Genomic DNA, 21,736 nt, shown 5'->3' with positions numbered 1-21,736 from the left:
CTGTAACTGGATCCATATAGGTGGGCTACTGATGTTAGTCAGGTTCTTGCCATATATTTCCTCCCAGTTCTAGAACTGGTGTGGGCGTTTAATCACTAATGATAATCTTCGTGACTAAGATGCTGACTAGTATAGATTCTCCTTTTTACTCTGCACTGTTGCTTCTGATCTGACAAGCTAATGAATAATTTCTGGGATGCTATTAACTACTATTTTAGGAAGCTCATATTTCAGCTAGCTAGCTTGATTCAAAAAGGTGAAGTTATAATTGTCTTTGCTAATAATAAAATCTTGTGTCTTTATGTATTCTCTTCTGACTATGCCAACAAATTTTCCACCTGGATTTCTAGATCTGTTATTACTCTTGTTTTCATCTAAAGAATGGGGATGTTCTATACCTCCAGACAATGCTGACCTACTGTTTACAGAGTGGTATTTTGTGTACTGCTCTTGGTAGAGGCCTATTTATTCATTACACAATACGGAATCAGTGCCATCAGCTTAGCCGTGTGTTTCTCGTTCTAATGAACAGATACCTGGCTGACTTTCACTCACTGGCTCCAAGAGCATTTTGTTTTAAATCCAGTCACTCAGAAGCTAACAAATTCACAACAGTGCAGGGCTGCCCCTGTGCTCTGTACTAAAGGGAGAAGAGGGTGGAAGGCAAGGCCTTCTCCTCCAGCACCCTGCGACACAGCAAATGCGATATAAAAGAACCACACTGGCGCAGTGTTTACTGACTACATAACAGGCCTAACTCCATATATACACTACTGCTTCGGTTGCCACATCTGAGGTACAAAAACCAGGACATGCCGGATGATTCTGAGTCCATAAAACTGGACAGCTGGCACTGCACTGAACATCCTTGCAGATATTCCAGGACAGCTACCTCATAAAAAGGGGCAGTTGTTGGAAAACCTGGACAGCTGACAATCCTATGCTCTGACACAGCTTTGGTGGCTTCTGCAACAGAAGACAGTGGGGGTCAATAGAGGGCTCGAACTACTTTAAAGAGCTATTACTCCATTCCTATAACTATATACCCTCAGGCCTAACCCCAGCACGCCCCCTTTGCTGGGGCACATGCAGGGTGGCAGGAGCATAAGATCCCACATCAGCCCTAGGATGCTCCTGTAACTGGGAGAATTTTCCCCTGTCTAGTTATAGCTCCAATACAGCCCCTTACCACCACCAGACTGGCATATGGAGGCTTTACTTTACTGCACTAAGATCCTTCAAACAAAATGACCAGCTCTAACTCAGATGTAACTTTTCTCCAGCGATGGGGCTCAAAAGGATACCTATAACACCAGTTGTTGCAGCTTAGGCTTGCAAAGTTGACTCAGTTGCAGGTAAATCCAGAGAGGTCAGGGATTGTAGCTCTCTGCCATCCCCCTCAGCAGCAATGGGTCCAAAAGGGTTGCAACTCCCTCGTAGCTCATTCCCCACAGAGTCGCCATCTTTCCTTCTTTGACTGCCTTTGGTTTCTCTCTGAACCTGTTCCCCCCGCCCTTTCTTCTGCAGCACTCATCTGCCAACCCAGTCAGCTCCTGGCCAAACACGTTATTCCCAACCACCAATTTTTAGTCTCTCTGGCTGTTCCTCCTGCACTGGTAGATGTGGCTAGATCCTTGCCCTTCTGGTGCAAGACTCTCAGGCTTCACCCACAGGCTTCTGCAGAGGTGAAAGAGAAGCACACAGAAAATATTCTGCATCTCTTTTTCTACCTTGGATCCTACTCATCTGCTCGTGGTTCCTTGGCCAGAGGAGCATTTTGCCTTTCAATAGAACAGAAGGATAACATCATTAATTCTTATATTTTTGCCTGACTGAAGCCATTGAGTGCTACTGTAATAGCAGGCAGAATGTTCATGGATTCATTATTGCAAGCCCTTTAATACTGAGGTCCTTGCTCAAGTTTTATGTATAAACTCCCCTTGACAGTAGTGAGGTTTTGCCTGCATAAGGATTGAGTGGGTGGGTTGTCCCAGAGACTATAGTAGATGTTCCCCTTATTTATATTTATTTATTTATTTATTTGCTTGGACTCCTATTCTGTTCCCTTGGGCAGGTTAACTCTGGCAAGTGAAGTTCAAGGCATCTGAAAAACACCCCTGGACAGCACACGCAGAGAGAGGGGGGAGTAGTGGTGTGTGAGTTGGAGCACTGGGTTATTGCCCACTTCTCAATTACGTCTCTCTTTCATGCGTAAGTACTTTATGATGAGAGGAAAAGAGCTTTCACTGTTTAATTTACAGGATCTGTGGCCTCCTACTAGGACCACAGGAAGATTAAGGGGGACACAGAGGAACTAGATAGTTGGAGACCTCCTTTGACATTTTGCCCTGTCCATCTTCGCTATCTTCTCACTTCTCTCTTGTCTTTTCCTCCCCTTCCTTCAAAATGTTCTTTCCTCACCATTCTCCCAACCTCCCCTCCTGTTCCTCTCCCCTGTACTTCCCAGTAAATAGATATTAAATAGTCACCAGTACTGAGGGCCACCAGCCTTCTTAACAGTGGTGTCATTTGCTATGGGATAAGGGGGGCAGTTACCCCCCCAGCCCAGGTTTCCCCCCCCCGACTTTTCATAGGTCTTTGTGCTCCACCTTCCTCCCCCAACTTTTGCAAGATACAATATAATCACATAATATTTTATATGCTGACACAGATTTGCCTCCCACAGAATTTTTCAGAAAAGTTGCCCCTGCTTCTTGAATATACTTAAGACATTTCACCCTGAATTCAACCAGTGTGGTCTAGTAGGCGCTAAACTGGCATTCAGGGGGCACAGATTCTATTTTCATCTCTGCCACTGACCTGCTGTGTGACCTTGGGCATCACTTCTGTCTCCACTGCCATCCTTCATCTGTCTGGTCTGTTTAGACTAGAAGCAGGGCAGGAACTGTTTCTCACTATGCGTATGTACAGAACCTTACACAATGAAGCCCTGATCTCAGCTGGTGCCTCTGTGTACTCGTCTCTAAACATTAATCTCCTAAAACAGTTGTGATCATGGCACTGTACGCCATCTGAAGTCTGCCAGATGAAAAAGCAGGGGGAGCAGTGGTGATTCGTGAACAGCAAAGCAAACACAGCTGTTTGCAGTGTAATACTTTATCCACCTGACTCTCCATCCCAGGTGAATGAACTCAGCCTCCTACAATCTCTGGGAGATGGTGAAGAAGTATTAGCTCGCAGGGTGCCCAGCACCCTGAACTCCCATCTTTAGAATTGTTCAATACCCTGCAGAGTTGATCCCTAAGTGAGAAGGAAAGTGAAATACCCAAGGAAGCCTGTGGCAGAACCAGGAACAGGGCCTAGATTTTCTGGGACCTAGTTCTCTGCTTTAACCACAAGTCCATCTTTTCTCTTCAGTGGCTGGGAAAGCTGCCAGTGCCATGCTAGGCTGGGGGGCTGAGTAAATGTCTAGCCCTCCTGGAACATGATGATTGATAAAGAAAGTATGAAAGAAACCTTGTTCTTGATGGATGTCCTGGGGCCTTGTACAATACATGGACCCTAGACATAAGCCCCTTCTGCTCCCCACCCTAGCAAAAGGATCTGTATAATGTGAAAGCACCTGTTCATTGAACAGGTATAATCACGAGAAAAGAAACTGCTCAAAGCAATGTAATGCTGATATAAGTACTAAACAAAATCCTATTTCATTGCTGGACACCAACCAATTGTAAAGCAAGAGGACTATATGCCTCCCACCCATCACTTAGAGAGTCATGGGAAAACATTTCCTGCACTGTTCATCACGCTTGATCAGAATAATGACATCACAGCAGTTAACTGATTGTGTTGCTCAGGTGCTAAGAAATTAAACAGCAGGTAGCTCCATCAGGAGGGAGTGTAGGTATTGTGGCTGTGATCCAAGGAAGGGATTGCTGGGGCTCTAGGATGAATGGAAGGCACGCCCAACCTGTTTGAAATAATCATTCATGTGCATGCCACTGTGCAGTAATCTAAGTAGGTTCATTAGCACGCCACAGCTGGGCTTTGTCAGATGGTGAGTGGATTAGTTGACTCTGTGGCACACCCTGGATCTGTGGCACACCCTGCACCTGGAGTGTGGGATTTACTGTTGAGATGGTATGGCTGTGAATTCACATGCTGTGTGTCTCTATCATACGCTTACTGGCTCTGAGCTGGCAAACCATCCAGAAACTGCAGCTGCTTTCCAGGTGGGTCCAGTTTCCCCATAAAGGACAGTAAGAGTGGGAAGGGTTAGGGCTTGCTATAATATAGCATAACCTCCTCTCAGGGCAGGAACATATAGTCTCTGAAGAGGAATGTCGTGACTCTCTCCTTCCATTGCAAATGAGGGGTTAGTGTTTATGTTTATAAAAGAGAGGAGGGTCTTGTGGTTTGGGAACTGGACTGGCATTCTGGGTTTAATTCCTGGTTCTATCTTAGGGCTTCTTGTGTGACCTAGTCACTGAAATCTCTCTGTGCCCCAGTTCACTTGAGGATAACGTACTTCCCTTGTGAGGTGCTCAACTCCTATAGATAGGGCATGTAAGTACTTAGTTCTGGCACGTAGCATGTACTGTAAGCACAATGCTATATTTCAAATTGCAATGGCCCTTTCCCCCTAAACTCTTATTTTTAGATACTGTTGTAAAGGTTCTCATGCTTTATTCACAATTAGGCTACACTTTAATGGAGATTGTCTCATGGCCATCTCCCTTCCTGTTCATAATCAGGCTGACCACTTCTATTATTCTTGATCCCGTAACATACCTGTAACAATTACAGCAATTCCATACATACAAAAGTAGTGTTAGGAAGGTGTTTGTATATATTTTTTTAACATGTGGAAGCAAGGAGGAGCCAACACCATAGACCCAACCAGCTTCCACAAACCACCATCAATCATTCCATGGATTTGGAGAATTCCTGCCTTATTATATTTTCTGGAAGTCTCAGTGCTTGGGGCCTGTGTAAAGATAAATCACTTCTGATAGTGTCAGAATTACGGCTGTGGTCATTTGAGTTCCCTGAGTATGGGAAAGATACATTGTTCCCCTGTGACAAGTGGTCAGATGACTTCTTGCATTCAGGTTAGGTCTGCACTAGAAGCTTTTGCTGGTATAGCAATGCCAGGTTTTTTTGGTGGGGAGAGGGGGAATATTTGTGGTATGTATTTTGCTTGTTGAACTAGTATAAGCTAAATCATTAAAACTTTGCCAATAAGTTGTGTCTACACTGGGAGGATTGTCAGTTTAGCTACACTGGTATAACTATACGGCAAACTTCTTAAAGCTTAGACCTGACTTTTGATGCCTGGCAAAACAGGTTTGTGTTTTGAATATGGCAGATATGTAGGTAACAGAGCATGCCTGGCCTTGTTCAAAGAAAGCTGCTTTTGACATAACAGCATTTAGGAGATGTGGAAATAACACCCTGCACATGAGCATGGGATGCTCCTTCACTCAGAAAGATGTAATGAAGAGACTGTTACAGGCATTCAGACCTGTGCTTGCCTGAATGATTGATTGCAACTTACCCATGTCTGTAAGGGACTCTATTTAGCCATTTTGTCCATTGCATAGTCCATTCTAGTTGTCCAACTACAGGCTATGCAATCACATCATTATCAGTCATCTAGCATAGGCTAGAACAGTAATCTTGATTACTATTCACATGACAAATGTAGTGGGCCTGATTCTGTTCTGCACATACTCGTGTTACACCTGTCACTCCATGACTTCTGTAGAATTATTCTTGCTTTACACTGGAGCAAGTGAAATCAGAATGAGGCTCTACATCACTAGATGAAAATGCAAATTCCAAATAGCTTTATAATGATAAGTCTGAGTCTGCTCCATCTCTCATATCTTCTTTTGACTCTGAGATGCTATATGTACGGCAACATTTTTGCCAAACTGAGATTTCTAGCAATTTACAGTGTCTGCAGTGACGACCTGGGTCTCACAATGCAAAAACCAAGGAAGCTGAATCACTGTCCCAACCCAGCTATTTAAAACCCAGGGACGCCTCTTCTAAGAAATATTTTTTTCTTAGTTAAGTACCTGAAACCAAATGCAAAATGAGATTCATTCCTCTTTGTTTTGCTCTTGTTTATGGATAACATGCACAGCTGTCCATGCATGGGGGTTTGTAATCTCAACAGTAATCCTGGTAGGGTTTACAATCTCCACAGGTGCCTTTGTGAACCTTTGTCAAAGTTCCCCTACCTTTAAGTAGCCTGGGGGAGCTAAATATCTCTGACGAACTGTACACAGCCCACCTACTCTTTGGAGAACTTTGTGGGTGAACTTTGTGGGGAACTTGATATGTTCCCTTTTTTGGGGAGGAGAATTACTCCCTAAATAAGCACTTCAAATTCTCAGAGAGTCTGAAATAGTTTGCATTGACATCTCTTGAGTGAAACAGATTTCTAGGCCAAAATCTGTCTGAGACCTGGCATGGCCAACAAGCATCAGACAACCTTTTGAAAATTTTAGTTGCTTTGAAGATCTGATTCACCTCTGTAGCCGAGGGCTCCCAAGTCCAAGAACTTCTGCAAATTCTCCGCTAACCACAGATCACACATGTGGAATTTGAAATGTCCAGGACCATCTCTTAAATTCAGGTGGAGCTGTCTGGAATGGAGCGCTGGGAAATATTTTCAAACCCTCAGGGCTGAAGCCCCGAGCCCTGGCGTGCCTCCCGTGGGGCTGAAGTCCTGAGCCTCAGGGCTCCAGGAAATACTTTGTGAGAATTTAAGCCCTGTCCAGGACCTTTCATGATTATTTAGAAGAGGGTCTCTGTAATACAATTCTTGTCACAAAATTAACAGCAGAGAAACAGCCAGCACTGCTAGTTTCAACTTTCTTGTGACAGGATTTACCATTGTGACCTCTACAATCAACTTTACTGGCCAAACCTTCCCCCAAGCAAATGCAGTGACCTTGGTTTACAAAACTGAATAAATGGACTTGCCACCCATATATTCATGTTCATTTTTAAGCAACACAGACTAAAAACACACATTCACTTTACCATATCTATTGATGTTAAGAGATGAGAGCCAAATCTGGGAGATGGTTGCAGCCCAAATTCCTAGAATAAGATACCTGGATAATTCACTAGGGCCCAAACGTTGTTGGTCTTAGGAGAACTTTGATCCTTTAAGAAGACTTCACACAGTACAAAATGAACTGAAATTGTGACTGTCCGTTTGTCATCTGCTATTTTAGACTGAAAACCATAGTCTGATTTCAACACTGAGACACAGAGAGGTCAAGCGACTCCTCCAGATCCAACAGGAAATCTGTGGCATAGCCAGGAATAGAACCCACAGGGCCAGATTCCAGGTCCCATTTTATAACTACAAAACCCATCTTTCATGTGACAGTGAAAAACTTTTAAATAAAAACAAAAGATGACCTGGTGGATAATCAGCTGAACACGAGCTCTCAGTGTGATGCTGTGGCCAAAAGGGCTAATGTGATCCTGGGATGGATAAACAGAGGACTTTTGAATAGGAGTAGAGAGGTTATTTTACCTCTGTATTTGGCACTGGTATGACCGCAGCTGGAATACTCTGTCCAGTTCTGATATCAACAGTTCAAGACGAATGTGGATAAATTGGAGAGGGTTCAGAGAAGAGCCACGAGAATGATTAAAGGGTGAGAAAACCTGCCTTATAGTCTATTTAGTTTAACAAAGAGAAGGTTAAGGGGTGACTTGATTACAGTCTATAAGGGCCTACATGATGAATACATTTTTAATAATGAGATTTTCTGTCTAGCAGAGAACGGTATAACATAATCCAGTGCTGGAAGTTCAAGCTAGACGAATTCAGACTGGAAATTTTGAATGATGAGAGTAATTAACCACTGGAGCAATTTACCAAGGGTCATGGTGCATTCTCCATCACTGACAATTTTAAAATCAAGATTGGATGTTTTTCTAAAAGAAACACTTTAAGGTTTTGGGGGAATTCTGTAGCCTGTGCTCCACAGGATGTCAGATTAGATGATCACAAAGGTCCCTTCTGTCCTTGGAATCTATGAGTAAATGTAAAAATGGGTTATCTACATAACTGAAGCTCAGTGGGGGTAACACTATGAAAGTAACTCCAGACACTGAGTCAATGGAGCTATGCCATTGCTAATTTACACAACAGTTGAGAATCTGGCCTTGGAATCAGCTGAGGAGCGGTATAGAAAAAGCACTGTCTGTGGCACATGGTAAAATCTCTTGGGTACTAGAAACATTTATTAATACTTTACATTTCTTTAGCTCTTTCTAGCCAAGATCTCAAGGCACAAGCATTAATGAATCCAAGCTCACAATGCTCCTCTGAGGTAGCTTAATTATTATTCTCTCTTTTACAGACAGGGAAACTTAGACACACAGGCTAAACATTTTCACACTTGGTTGCTTAAAGTTAGGCACCTATATCTACAGTTAGTTAGGCAACCAAATTAAAGGGACTCAGTTTGTGGAGAGGCTTGTGACCTCAGAAAGTATGTATGGACAACAAAGAGAGCAAGTGTTCTGCCTGCCCTTTGCAGAAAGGATTTGTTTACTGTTTAAAAAACCTCTTGACAGACATGATCATTTTTTAAACTTGGTCGGTTTCAATGCATTAAAAGCAATTTTGTAACTTGTACTCATCCCTCAGTCCTATCGGCCAAACTTCTAACCACATTTTCCTGTTTATTGAGAAATATTTTCCTCTCTCCGGCTGATCTGTGCAACCAAAAGCCCAGCAGGGCGTGAGCCTGCATATTTGAATGTGTCCAAACCCCACCCCTACCACACTCTGGCAACTGGACATGCACAGTCTAGAAAGCCCTAACAACAATAGCTGTCCAGCGGCCTGCAATCTTTATTGCACCTCTTTTTGTAGATAGGTTCTCTCATAGACCTATCAGTTTTCACTGCCTCTGTCTAGCTCTTGGTGCTTCCCTTGGCTCTGTTTGGGGGCCCCCGCAGAGAGACAGGGCACTATGTACCATGTTAGGGGAGCACTCTAGATCTGTATATGTAACTGGTTAAGGTGCCAGTAGACGGTCCTAGGTTTTGTATGACCAGTAGTCTTGTCACACACTGTAAATGGCTTCCTCTGTGCAGCTCTTTACATCAACTCTTGATGGTCGAATCAAGGACTGTCCACAGGCAGCAATGGCAACCCACAATCCTGCTTCCCCCCCCCCCCCTTTGTCTATCCGTCTATTAGCAGATGCACATTACGTATTTTTCTCACAACTCTCCTTCTTAAAAAACAACAACTAGGTTCTAACTCTGCAAACTCTTAATGCACATGGCTTTTATGAGACAGCTCACATGCGTTTGCTGGGTAGGGACCCCAGGCTTGTAAAAACCTTTTGCCTCTGGGAGAGTGGGGTAAGGAAAGGAGTTAGAGGTGGGCAAAGCATAACCTTGTAAATGTGGTTTGAGGAATTATAATTCCAATACTGCATATCACAAAAATAGGCCTTCTTTCTAGAGGGGTCTTATATTTGGTGTGTTTTGGTTCACACTAGAAGTACATAGATATTTGATAAATGTCTTTTCTCCTGTTAGGCAGCATCTCTGAAGATCTAAACATAGAAGGGACATTGTCAGGTAATTTAGTTTCCAAATTAAGATTTGGGAGTTTTAAGAGGCTTTACAAAACCTCATATTAAAATGCTCTTTCAGTATTATTTTTAGCTTCAATTTTAAATAAGTTGTTTGGATTCAAACATTTCCAGGGGGCATTTGCAACTCAGATATTACTCCTCTGTGCTGGTACTTGAGAACCAGAAAGTGAACTGCTTGGTGACTGAAATGCAGAATGTAACCAGCAATAGATGGTCAAATTTTACTTTTAACTTTTAAAAAATTATTTCAGTTTAATCTAAGGTATTCTTTGTTATGCGTGTAAAGGCATTTAAAATAAACATAAAGGGTCATCTCAGGATTTTTAAAAAATGTTCTCTTGTTGGCTCAAACTTACTCTTATTCCAGCTGTTAAGGGTACTGCTCATGTTTATAATGTTCTTCTTGCAGATGATATAATTTTTTTTTAAAAATGACTCAGCTGGGAGGTACTGGTATTTGTACAGATTCCACACCCCAGGGGGATGTATAATTTAATGACATAAATGTGGCTCACTTAAAACCTGAACAAATATATTTTTATAAACTTATATTGACCAGAATAACACACACAATAAAATTCCTTCAGACTGAGTAAACTAGAAGGGACAGAAGTTGTCACTCTCACTAGATGAAATGGGGTAGCTCTTCTTTATATACTTTATAACATGAATATATCGATATATAACATCCTTCTGCTTATTTTATACTTTTTCATCCATGTACACATTAAAGACCTGATCCTGTAAACACTTATGTATGTGCATAACTTTACTCAAGTGAGTAGTCCCTTTGAAGTCAAAGAGCCATGCAAGATGTGGTTCAATGAGCAAAATATCTCAAGAGCCTTTTCCTGCCCTACTTTATCAGGCAAATATTAATGGAATTAAAAAAATATGGAACTGGGCTCCAAATCTGCATGCTGAGTCTTAACTCCTTCCCAGAACTAGTCCTCGGGAAAATAATACAAATAAACTCACTCTTATTGTATCCAGTAGGCCATACATAGGCTGCTCTCAGTTACACCCATGCAGTACAGCTGAACTCAGCTGTAGGTGTAACTGAGAGCAGAACTTGGTCTCTTTTGATCGCAGCTTCACTAATGCAACAAATCACTCTTGATCTGCCAAAACAAGCCTGTTATAGTCATCTCTGCTGTCCATCAGTAGTTTAGCTGGTCTCACAAAATGAATGTAGTATTTCTAAGCCTCCTTTATGCTATTAAACCTTTCTCACTCTAAAACTCCTTTTACTATCCATTTTCCTTTATTTTCCTAGGCACTTTTTATTGTTTTTCCTGCCCTTCCTTTTTAGATTCTTTCCCAAAAAATCATGGTCTGATTGTAAATCCAGAAGCTGTCTCAATAGCGGGAAGTTGAGAAACTGTGTGTGGTTTTGTTTTTTTTTTAACCTGCCAAGCATTTGCTGCTGAAGAATCATTTCTAGTTATAGTGCTTTCTGTTGTTTTTTGGGGAAGCTTTAGTCACCTTTCCTCTCCTCCATCTGCACCCAGTTAATTTCTCAAGTCCCTCTTTGATGAGTGCACATGTCATATTTTCCTTATCTTTCCTGTTGGACATTACTTTCTGCTGGAGAATATCCTTTCTTTACTGCATAGCAATTATTCTGGTAGCTATCACTATAACTAAAACGATGAAATATTTCCTGTTTTTTTCCCACATTCTTCGAACCTTTGGCCTGCAACTTTCCATGCTTAGTCTTTGCCCAAAATGAAGTGCTCACCAGAGACCAACATATTTGTATTTTATCGAATGAAACTTGTGGCCTGATTCACCCGTGTTAGTCCATTTTTACTCAATGTAAGTCCATTAATTTCTACAGCTTGTCCCTCAGGTCTCAGTTCAGCAAAGGAGTTAAGCATCTGTTTAAAGTTAAGCATGTGCATAAATCCATCCCTATTCAGTAAAGTACTTGAAGCCAATGGGATTTAAGCACAAGCTTAAAAATAAGCACTTGTTTAAGTGATTTGCTGAATAGGATTAGACTTATGCACATGCTTCAGTGCTTAGAGAGAGAGTGCAGAGCTGGTCTCATTTTCTTCATTATTTGAGAAATGGCAGAAAAACTTTAAAATGTCAAAACGGGCAAGGAAAGAGTTATAATTCCGGTAGAGGCTATCCTGTCACCTAGGCAGGGCCAGATTCAGTAGCATGCTATCTAGGTAATTATAGGTCCCTATATCATGCTACCCAAACTGTAACACATTTGTCCTCACAACACATTGTGAGGTAGGGAAGTGAAAGTTCAGGGGTACTGAAGTGCAGAGAAATTAAATGACTTGCTTAGCGTTGCCCAGGAAGTCTCTGGCAGAACCAAAAACTGAACACTTGCTCTCTTGAATTCCTGTCAATACCTTAAGCCACAAGACCATTTGTGTTCCACAGAGAGGGCTTCCCATCTGTGAGGGGGTCACCCCAATCATGTATGCTAAGGGTTCTAAAGAGTCTGCAAAGAAATACAGTGTGTCAAACTTGCTCCATACCACTAGTCAATTTAAAGGGGTCTAGCTAGGGCATTTACAAGCCAAGCAGCTCAAGGGCTTTCTGTACGTAGGTTTATAATAAACTCTCTTTAGGATGAGCTGCATCAATTGCTTTGTTCCTTTGTGGCAGAAAATAAATCATTTATGTTGTCAGAATATTAAAGTTACCGCTGCTAGCCAGCCAAAGATGTTTGGTTCACGGTGCCTTTTGTTGTGACTCTTTTTCTTAATAACTGGTTTCACTACTATCGGCCTCACAAATTGTTTTCATTCCTGGAATGGATCTATGCCCCATCCAGCATCTCTATGGTAATTTCATGTTAAACGCTGGCAACGTGCTCCAGGACGTACAAGACACAAACAAGAACTCAAGGCCAGATGCAGATCTCATTTACAGCTGTGTAAATCTGGAGTCCACCACTTAAATCAAGAAATACTTTACGAGCACTTTTCTTAAAGTAGTAGAATTGGAACACTTCACTGGTTGCCAAGGAAAATTCAGCAACATATATGGCTTTAGTTTAATGACGCGGTAAAAAAAACACCTCCCTTTTGCCCATTATAAGATATCTGATGGATCCCTTATAATGAGACTCCACTTTTGATGAACTTTGAATATAGGTAATTTCCTGTTTCAGCAAACCAAGAGAAAAGTGCCCCTTTTCGGAAAGAAAACAAATTTGGGCCAGACCCCAGCAGGTGTCACCTGGCTTACAGCTGCAGAGGCTTCACTGGAACGAAGTTGATTTACACCAACTGAGGACCTAGCCCACTGTTAATTTTTTTTTTTATCTTTGTACAATAAACTCTTTAATAAGGACTAGATTCTGATAGCCTTCTGCATGTTGCCTCACTCTATGAGCAGAACTATTGAAGTCAGTGGGACTCCTCATGGAGCAAAATGTTACTCAAGAAGAGCAAGGGTGTTCAAATCTGGCCCTAAGAAGTCTGGACTGTTTAGCTTTCTGAGCCTCAGCATTCCTCATTGTAAAATTGTGTGTCAGAGTGGAATAAACCCCTGAACTTTAAATCGCCAGACTACGACCTTGCTATTCCAGATCGTATTTTTAGCAATTTAAAACAAAACAAAACAAAAAAAACCAAGAAACTTGGCTCCCTAGCATTTTAATTGCACCCTTTCGCCTACACAGACGCCTGGCTCTTCTCTGATTTCTGCCACAGACGTCCAATAAAACCTACTTCAAACAGGACTGGGAGACAGAAGCTGTAAAATCCCAAACTCAAAAAGAAAGAATACTACTTTGCACTTCTATAATGTCTTCCATCCGAGTATCTCCCAGAACTTTACCAACAGTATTGAGTTCACCTACTTAACATCCCATTTTGCAGGTCGGAAAACAGATGCAGAGAGATTAAGCAATTTGGCCAATATCAAAAATGATAAAAGGTTCAGAAAACCTGACCTAGGAGGAAAGGTTAAATAAACTGGGCATGTTTTTTTTTGAGAAGGGGAGACCTGATCAGTCTTCAGATATGTTAAGGGCTGTGATAAAGAGGACTGTGATAATTGTTCTGTTTTAGGTAGTCATGGAGAAGTAATCAGTTTAAATCTCCCTTGTTGCAGATTAGTTTATATATTAGGAAAATATTTCTAACTATAAAGGTACTTTAACACTGGAATAGGCTTCTAAGGGAGGTTGTAGAATCCCCATCCCTGGAGGTTTTTAATAACAGGCTGGACAAACCTCTGTTGTGGATGATCTAGGTTTACTTGGTCCTGCCTCAGTGCAGGGGGCTGTGTCACATCCCAATGTCCCCCTCTCTCAAGGGGTCCCCTGGGGAAGGCAGATCAGCATGGTATCTTGTTAATGCTGTTGCAAGCATTGCAGGGCATTTTAGGAAGGTTCAAAGGGATGAGTGTGGAATGGAAGGTTCCTTTGCAGGGAGCGAGAGGCCAAGAGAGGAAAGGAGGAAAAGAGCAGAGAACGGGTTAACTTGACACTTGGCTAGCTCCGTGTGAAGATAAGACGCCGGCCCCGGTCCCAGGTCATAGGTGTGATGAGAAATCTGCAGCTGCCCAGCCGTGAGAAGAGGAGAACGAAGTTGAGCAGGCCTGCAGAGATAGCAGTGAGCAGAGCCGGCTCCAGGCACCAGCTTAACAAGCAGGTGCTTGGGGCGGCCAAGGGAGAGGGGCGGCACCTGCGGCAATTCGGGGGTGGCAGGTCCCTCATTCCCTCTAGGTATTCCCTCTCATTCCCTGCTGATCGCGGCTTTTTTTTTTTTTTTTGCTTGGGGCAGCAGAAATGCTGGAGCCGGCCGTGGCAGTGAAAGCGAATCAGACGGCGAAGGCCAGCAGGGGGGAAAACAAAGTCTCTGGAGCCGGTGTGTTTTGGGAAGCCGAGGAGGCCACAGCAAGCCAGTTTGGGTTGGTACAAAGAGCACCGGGAACAGAGGGCCCTGGACGAAAACACCCCCAAAGGACCCCAGGACTTAAAACCCTCCTGAGAGCCAAAGCAAGGCAGAGATTGCAGCGGACACTGAACGACCCGTGCACGGGGCAAGAACTCCCCACCCCTCTTCTTCTTATGTTACACCCAGGCTTGGCCAGCCTCAGGTTGTGCGAGTGAGAGTATGAAAGTGGGTTAGGGCTGGGGCACTAACACTTTCTTGCTTCCTTTTAGTGATGTGGGATTAGTCCCAATGCTCACCGCTATTCTTTTATTAATAAAGCTTTAAACTTAGACACTTGGTGTGTTTCATCATCTCCTCCCCAAATGATTCTGCGGCCTCAACCTGTTCACCTGAGGCCTCAGGCAGATTGGTAACAGAAATCAGTCACAGATGGAATTGATGACATCTCAAGGTCCCTTCCAGCCCCACGTTTCCATGATCATACAGGAAGTCAGTGGCAAAGTCAGGAACTGATTCCCAGTCCTGTGCTCTAGCCACAAGACAGTCCTGCCCCAGTATATTAAATAGTAATTTAAATTTTAATATAATCAGCTTTGGGGTTTACTTTCATTTCTATTTAAAAAGTACAAAGCAACACCTCCCAGTGAATGACTCTGAATGGTGATCCTGGAAACAAAGGGCCAGATCCTCAGCCAGTGTAAATCAGTATAACTATTGGCATAGGTGGGTTTGCACCCGCTGAGGATCTGGCCCACAGAGCTCAACCCATTTCCCAGACAGGTCAAGATTCCCAATGACTTCAACAGGAACAGGAGCAGGTCCAAACTTACAGGGACATAAAAAATGCACTCATTTTAGTCTTGGGTGGTTGTTATTGTTGTTGTTTTTTAAGGGACTGTGCCAGATAATTTAGGTTCTAAATATAGCTTGTTTTGTTTATGGGTTTTTACAAGAATAGGACTATTAGAAAAATGACATATAAATTTGACAAAAAGACATCTTCATGGGATTTTTGTAAGTGTCATTGTAAATAGTTTCTTTGTCCAGATGTGAATGCTCCCCTGCAGTTTCTGCACCTCAAAGGGTAAAGCATTGTGCTAGCATTGGACAGCCAAAAAGTGATACACTTGAAGCAGTGAAACTCATTTATTTCTGATGTCCAAGACCTTGAATGAAATTATGGTGGTATTAGTAATACAGTTTAAAAAAAAAAAGCTTTTAAGATATGATTTGACCTAAACGTTTCCCTTTTAAGTTTTTCATTTCCTTTTCTCCACAGAACGTAGCCATACACTATGGAGTTTCCTGAAATGATGCTGAGTGAAAATTTTGACAACTACTCCTATCTCTATGAGTATGAGGAAGATGAACCACCCCAGTCCTATCTCAGTGTTGCACACATCATCTCTCTTTCCTTATGCAGTGTGGCTTTTCTCCTGGGGGTACCAGGAAATGCCATAGTCATCTGGTTTATGGGGTTTAAATGGGATAAATCAGTCAGTACCCTCTGGTTCCTCAACCTGGCCATTGCAGACTTCATCTTTGTTCTTTTCCTGCCTCTTTACATTACGTATGTGGCCATGGGCTTCCATTGGCCCTTTGGGAAATGGCTCTGCAAGACTAACTCCTTCATTGCTTTACTAAATATGTTTGCCAGTGTCTTCTTCCTGACCATCATCAGCCTTGACCGCTATATTCGCCTGGTACACCCAGTCTTTTCCAACAAATATCGGACCCTAAGGAACACCCTCATTCTGAGTGTGATTATTTGGATTTCAGCTGCTATTATTGGTGCCCCTGCCTTACACTTCAGAGACATAATTACAGTTCACAACTCCACTATTTGCTATAACAACTTCCATCCACATGACAAAGAACTCATTTTGATGAGGCATAATATTTTCATTTGGGTGAGGCTTGTTTGTGGCTACCTCTTTCCCCTAGTGACCATGGTCCTTTGTTACTCATTTCTAGTTCTGAAGGTGAAGAAGAGAACCATGCTGACTTCCAGCAGGCTTTTCTGGACCATCCTTGCGGTAGTTGTAGCTTTTTTTGTTTGCTGGACCCCCTATCACATATTTACCATTCTGGAACTATCTGCTCACCATAATGAACACATCCATGACTTGCTTCTCAGCGGTATTCCCCTCTCTACTGGCCTGGCTTTCATCAACAGCTGCCTCAATCCAATCCTCTATGTTCTGATTAGCAAGAAGTTCCAAACCCGTGTCAGGGCGACAGTTTCTGAGGCACTAAAACTTGCAGTCTGGGAGGTCAGCCGGTCTGCAACAGTCAGTGAACAACTGCGGAACTCTGACAACAGCAATCCGGCTGTGCGGTATTGTGAAACCACTCCGTGACCAGCTCTTAAAAATCTTTCTCAGTGCATATAACCAGCAGTAGATTCACAGTCAAACAGATGTGTATCTTAGCTATGAACAAGAACAGTGGGTTGATTGCAATCAATTTAATGCTGTACCCCATGTTAGCTGGAATTTTTTTTATTTTTTTTTAAGGTTGCAGAATTTGGATAGGATGCTAGTTTGATGTATAAAGGGCCTGAGACAAAGCCCACTGCAATCAGTGGGATTCGGATCAGATAGAGGAACATTCCCACTATTAATCCTGTTGTGTAAATTCCAGAAGAGGTGTTGAAAGTGACACCTTCTCAACATAATCATATATAACAAAAATATTTCTTTGTTGAATTACATAACACCTTGGATCCAGGAGTTCTCAGCCTGGAGCTCACACGCAGCTGTCAGGGGTCATGATCACACCACGCTTCCAATAGTGCTAAATAAGGAGAACTCCTGGTTAGATCCCAGCTAGGTGGAAGGGGGAGGAAGCCCAGTCTGAGTAGGAAAGGGGTTCCAATATAGAAAAGGGTCCCAAATATGGAAAAGGTTGAACAAGTGCTGTAGATTATTAACAACAACTTTCTATACACATAAAAATGAACAACCTTGTCCCCCCTTGCGCCATCTCTTCGCTGAGGCCTTGAGTTTCCTGTTAGCTCATGTATACCCAGTAAAGGTATATTTTCAGCCAGCTTGAATACATGTATGTACAAAACTATACACACATTCTTGCCTCAGCATGTAAGATTAGGGCTGTAACATGGTTATAACACCATATGGCCTTGTCTACACAAGTAAAGTTTACAGTGTAGATGGGGCGCTAGATATAGATTCATGCATAATGTTCTTTTACACAAAATATTCTATCACTTTGAACTAGATTTGCACAAATATGAATAGATCAATATTGCCTACAGTCACATTTTGGTCTGAGTTCATTAGGCCTCATGAGCTGAGCAGTGTTAGTACTGGATCACCAGTACCATCTCAGAAATACACCTAAATGCTACAAAATATGATGTTGCTAATTGGTTAGGTACCACTCTTTCCTGAGTCATTACAGAACTAGTGCCTCAGCAAGGTGTTATGAGCTTTGTGCTGCGGAATATGCCTCAACCAAAAGTTCTACCCTCTCTTCTTTAGATTCCCTGGCATTTTTTCCTAAGAGCAGGGTGTTAACCTTCTGCTGTTTTTGAATACAGTATTCTTCACTTCCTCTCCTTGGCAGAAATGTACGGTTGCTGTCTGCTCTTAAAACAGCTCCTTTGTTCAACCCAAAGGGTTCTGGAAAATATAATCCAAGTATAGTCGATTTCTCAGTCTCAGGGGTAAGGCACATTGCATCAATTTTCTTTGACAGAGTAGTTGAAGGTCTTATTTTGCATAGTCAAAAGGGTTAGCAAAGAAGTCAGTAAATAATTTGATTTTTTTTAAAGCTGTGGAATATTCAAGAGATCCATGCTTAGTATTGTTGGACTATCGTCATGGTTTATTTAGTTCAGTGACCCCTGGGACAGGAGGACATAAACCAACATGTAGCAAGTTTCTTGAGCTAATAACAATCCTGAAATAGTTATAAGAGAGGTACAGATTTGAAGACAGCACAAGAATGCCAGTTACTGCCACTGGATAGGGAGAAAAGGACTGGCAACCTGCCCAAGTAATTCACACCAAGGCCCATGCATCATAACTACTGCATGAGCCACCTCTACAGGAGGAACAGAAGACATCTAAACAAAACCAAGGAAGACACAGCTCTCTGTTTCCTGAGGACAGTGAGATTGATGCTAATGGAGTCTGGACACTGATCAAAATGACAGATGCTTACTCAAGTCACTGACTATGGAAAAATGGCAGGAGCAGCAACTGCCAGGTGCAGATGGTGGAGCCATCTCAGCAGCTATACTGGCCCGTGCAGGATGAACTGTCATGAGACGGGAAAGCGGCTGTTTGATTGGAAAGCCAGCCTGAGATGAAAAGATAACAACTATTGACAGATGTCTGGATAAGCAGAAGAACAGTCCTCTCATCTGATCAGCTGCTCTGACATTCCTAAGCAGTCTGTGAGGTTTAGTACTTGGATTAGTTTGTGGCGGTTTCTTTTGCTGATATATGTGATTTTTCAATAAAGGGAAGCTGTATAGTAACCACTGGATTATGACCTCTATCATGACAGTTTTTACCTTTTAAACTTTTGTAAGCCTGATCCCATCTCTCTTTCCACTAGTCCCGGTTCTGTTACACCCAGAATTTACTGTGCCTTTCACTGATCCTTCTGGATCAGTGTGTTCGGGGCAGACATTCTTCTCTTCCTTAGGCTGGGAGAGCAATCTTCATTCTCCAAGACAAGGCCTGAACAATACAGCAGGAGCCTGTCTCCTGATTAGACCTGTCTGAATAACTGATTTGTTTGCTATCAGGTTTCTCCCCCCATCCCCAAATGTACTTTTTTGTAAAACACTTTGATTTGCTGAAAATTTTGAAATTTTTTTTTGAAGGTGTGTAAAAATGAAATTGAAGGAAATTTCTAGTCATTTAGAATCAAAATGTGCACTGTTTAAATGTTTGAGGGACTTTTTTTTTTTTTTTTTTCCCAACTGGAGCAAATTAGTGAATTTGACACATTCATAATGGTTTGGTTAACATAGGAATCTCCTCCCCCCAACTCCCCCCCAACAGTGTTGGTCAAAAAACTGCCCAGCTCTACTTGAGGCACCTTGCACTGGAGAAAGAGGAGGGAGCTTGCCCTGAGGTAGATTAGAACATTAAACAAACTGGTAGGGGGGGAAAGGAGCAGCAATTTAGGGTGGTTTGAGAAGGAAGGGGTAGCAGCACTCCCTTGTGCATGGAGATAGCAGTGCGCCAGCTGCTTCCCTCAGGCAGACAGAATGGTCACAAGTGCTGCAACTACTCTGTGGAACCAAGAGGGCTAATTTCAGTTTTAGGGGTAGAAGAATCCACAATAATCCAGATTTTGATATTACTATGGAATTCTAATACACAGCCCCATCATGAAACAAGAATTGAGGGTTGCTCAGCACCTTGCATTTATTCCAACTGAGGGTACAAGCTGGCCCAGGAATTTATTAAAGATTGGCTATTGACTTACTTTGAGAAGTAACTTCCTTAATCTTTGGAATTTGTGACTAAGAAATATACCACTTCAAACAAAATTTCAGAAAACTAATCAAACTGTGGTTAACTGGCTTTTCCCAGCTCTATATATGTTATGGCAGGATTGTAGAATATTACTTTCCTGATTATTCCTTAATGCTTCTTCAACAGGCAGTGTTTACTCCTGTCCAGTACCAACTGAAAAACATGCCCAGAACCCATTCTTTTACGAGTCAATTCAGCAATATTTTCAGAGATTTCATAAAAATCTCCAGTACTTCTGCAGGAGCACGGTCCGTATTAAAACAGCACCAACCCACCAACAGTGCAGACTGACACTGCAGGTGGCTGGCTGGCATAATTATCTCCTGAAGTGTTACAATCTGCAAGTCACTCTTAACTGCATGGATCTATACTTTCAAGAAAAGTGTTCAAAGGTCTAAGTAAAAGTAGTTTTTGAACAGCTGAAGTATTTTTGATAATAAAAGCAAGAGTATTGCAGATAGATCTACTGTCCCTGGTCATCTAAACAGTACCCCTGCCAGGCATCGGAATTATTTTTGCCCGGTCTCCCTCATTTTTCACAGCACCTGTGAGGATCTTTAAAAAAATGAGTTATGACAGGAACTACTAGGTAGGACATTAAGAAAACAAGGGCAGAGTCAGCATTAGATGTTTTTATGCTAGTTCTTCCTTATTGGAATTAAAAGATTTTGTTAAGGTGGGGGTGGGAAGGCCTGTGATATGGTTTTATTTAATCATTTGTTGGGACATAGGGCATCCTTTATGGAGGATAACAAAATAAATCAATAAATAGTGGGGAAGGAATAGCTCAGTGGTTTGAGCATTGGCCTGCTAAACCCAGAGTTGTGAAAATAAATCAAAAGCATTTGCAACCTTTTTCCTGTACAACAGCCTTTTGAACAAACAGAGCAACAAGTCCTGCCACCCCAGGTAAGCACCATGTTTCCAATAGAACTAGCAGAAGTGAAATTATGAAGATTTTAAAGTAAAATGTCAGATTTCCACATTAAATCTACCCCAGTTGCAATGAATGACATTACACTATAGTGCTAATTTCAGCTTCCAGGCAACTCAGTGCTTCACATTACCTAGCACTACAAAAGGGACTAGAAATTTCATTAATTGAAGGCTTATGAAGAAAACCCTAAACAGTCAATGTGCAGATTTATATAGTCCTGGCTGGGAAAGCATTCAGCTAGCATATTCCATTATTAGAATAAGTTTTGGGGAAAACAATAAAACCACCTTAAGACCTCACATCTATAATAGCCACATTCAGCCCTGATACAAGCAAGCTGAACTCTGCTAAAGGGGTATCTGCTTATACAAGTGTTATATAGAAAACAAAAGTATGCAGTATCATGAGTGCAGCTTAACCATCCTTGGTTTTTTCAGTGTAATACTCGTGGGATATGATATTTTTCCCTTCTGAAAGAGAATGCACTGTGCCACTTAGGGGTGTGGGCTTTGACTTCAATTAAAGCACAGTTCCTGTCCAAACAGATAAGTGAAACAAAATGAGGCAATATAAAGTTATTGAACTCCCTATTAACCCTTCATTATACACAAGAATTGGTTCACGAACCCAGTATTTCAGTCTACTTAGGCATTTAATTGAAAGGGATATGCTGCCCCAGTGTTCCCTCTTTGTCTCCCAACTCCATGACATTTTACATATGCAGTACAAAACTGCACTGGCTTTTCATACAGTCATATCACATTGCAACTTATTTGGTATCCATTATCAAACCAA

The 21,736-nt window shown here is 42.1% G+C and overlaps 1 protein-coding gene across 3 annotated transcripts in view; it reads left to right on the top strand.

Annotated features, from left to right (window-relative positions):
* The window catches only part of GPR1 (G protein-coupled receptor 1), a 45,543-nt gene extending 26,551 nt beyond the window's left edge, over positions 1-18,992 (top strand). For 2 of the 3 annotated variants that reach the window (XM_034786481.1, XM_034786480.1), the window contains exons 5-6: positions 2,075-2,211; positions 15,765-18,992. In XM_034786481.1, the coding sequence (XP_034642372.1) occupies positions 15,781-16,845 (1,065 nt within the window). In that variant the 5' untranslated portion in view covers positions 2,075-2,211; positions 15,765-15,780 and the 3' untranslated portion in view covers positions 16,846-18,992. The remainder of the gene's footprint in view (positions 1-2,074; positions 2,212-15,764) is intronic. The other variant, XM_034786483.1, reaches the window with a different exon arrangement.
* The last annotated feature ends 2,744 nt before the right edge of the window (positions 18,993-21,736 follow it).

Source organism: Trachemys scripta, chromosome 11 (genome assembly GCF_013100865.1).
Source record: "Trachemys scripta elegans isolate TJP31775 chromosome 11, CAS_Tse_1.0, whole genome shotgun sequence".
Taxonomy (NCBI): Eukaryota; Metazoa; Chordata; order Testudines; family Emydidae; genus Trachemys; species Trachemys scripta.
This window is presented reverse-complemented; position numbering and strand designations above follow the sequence as displayed.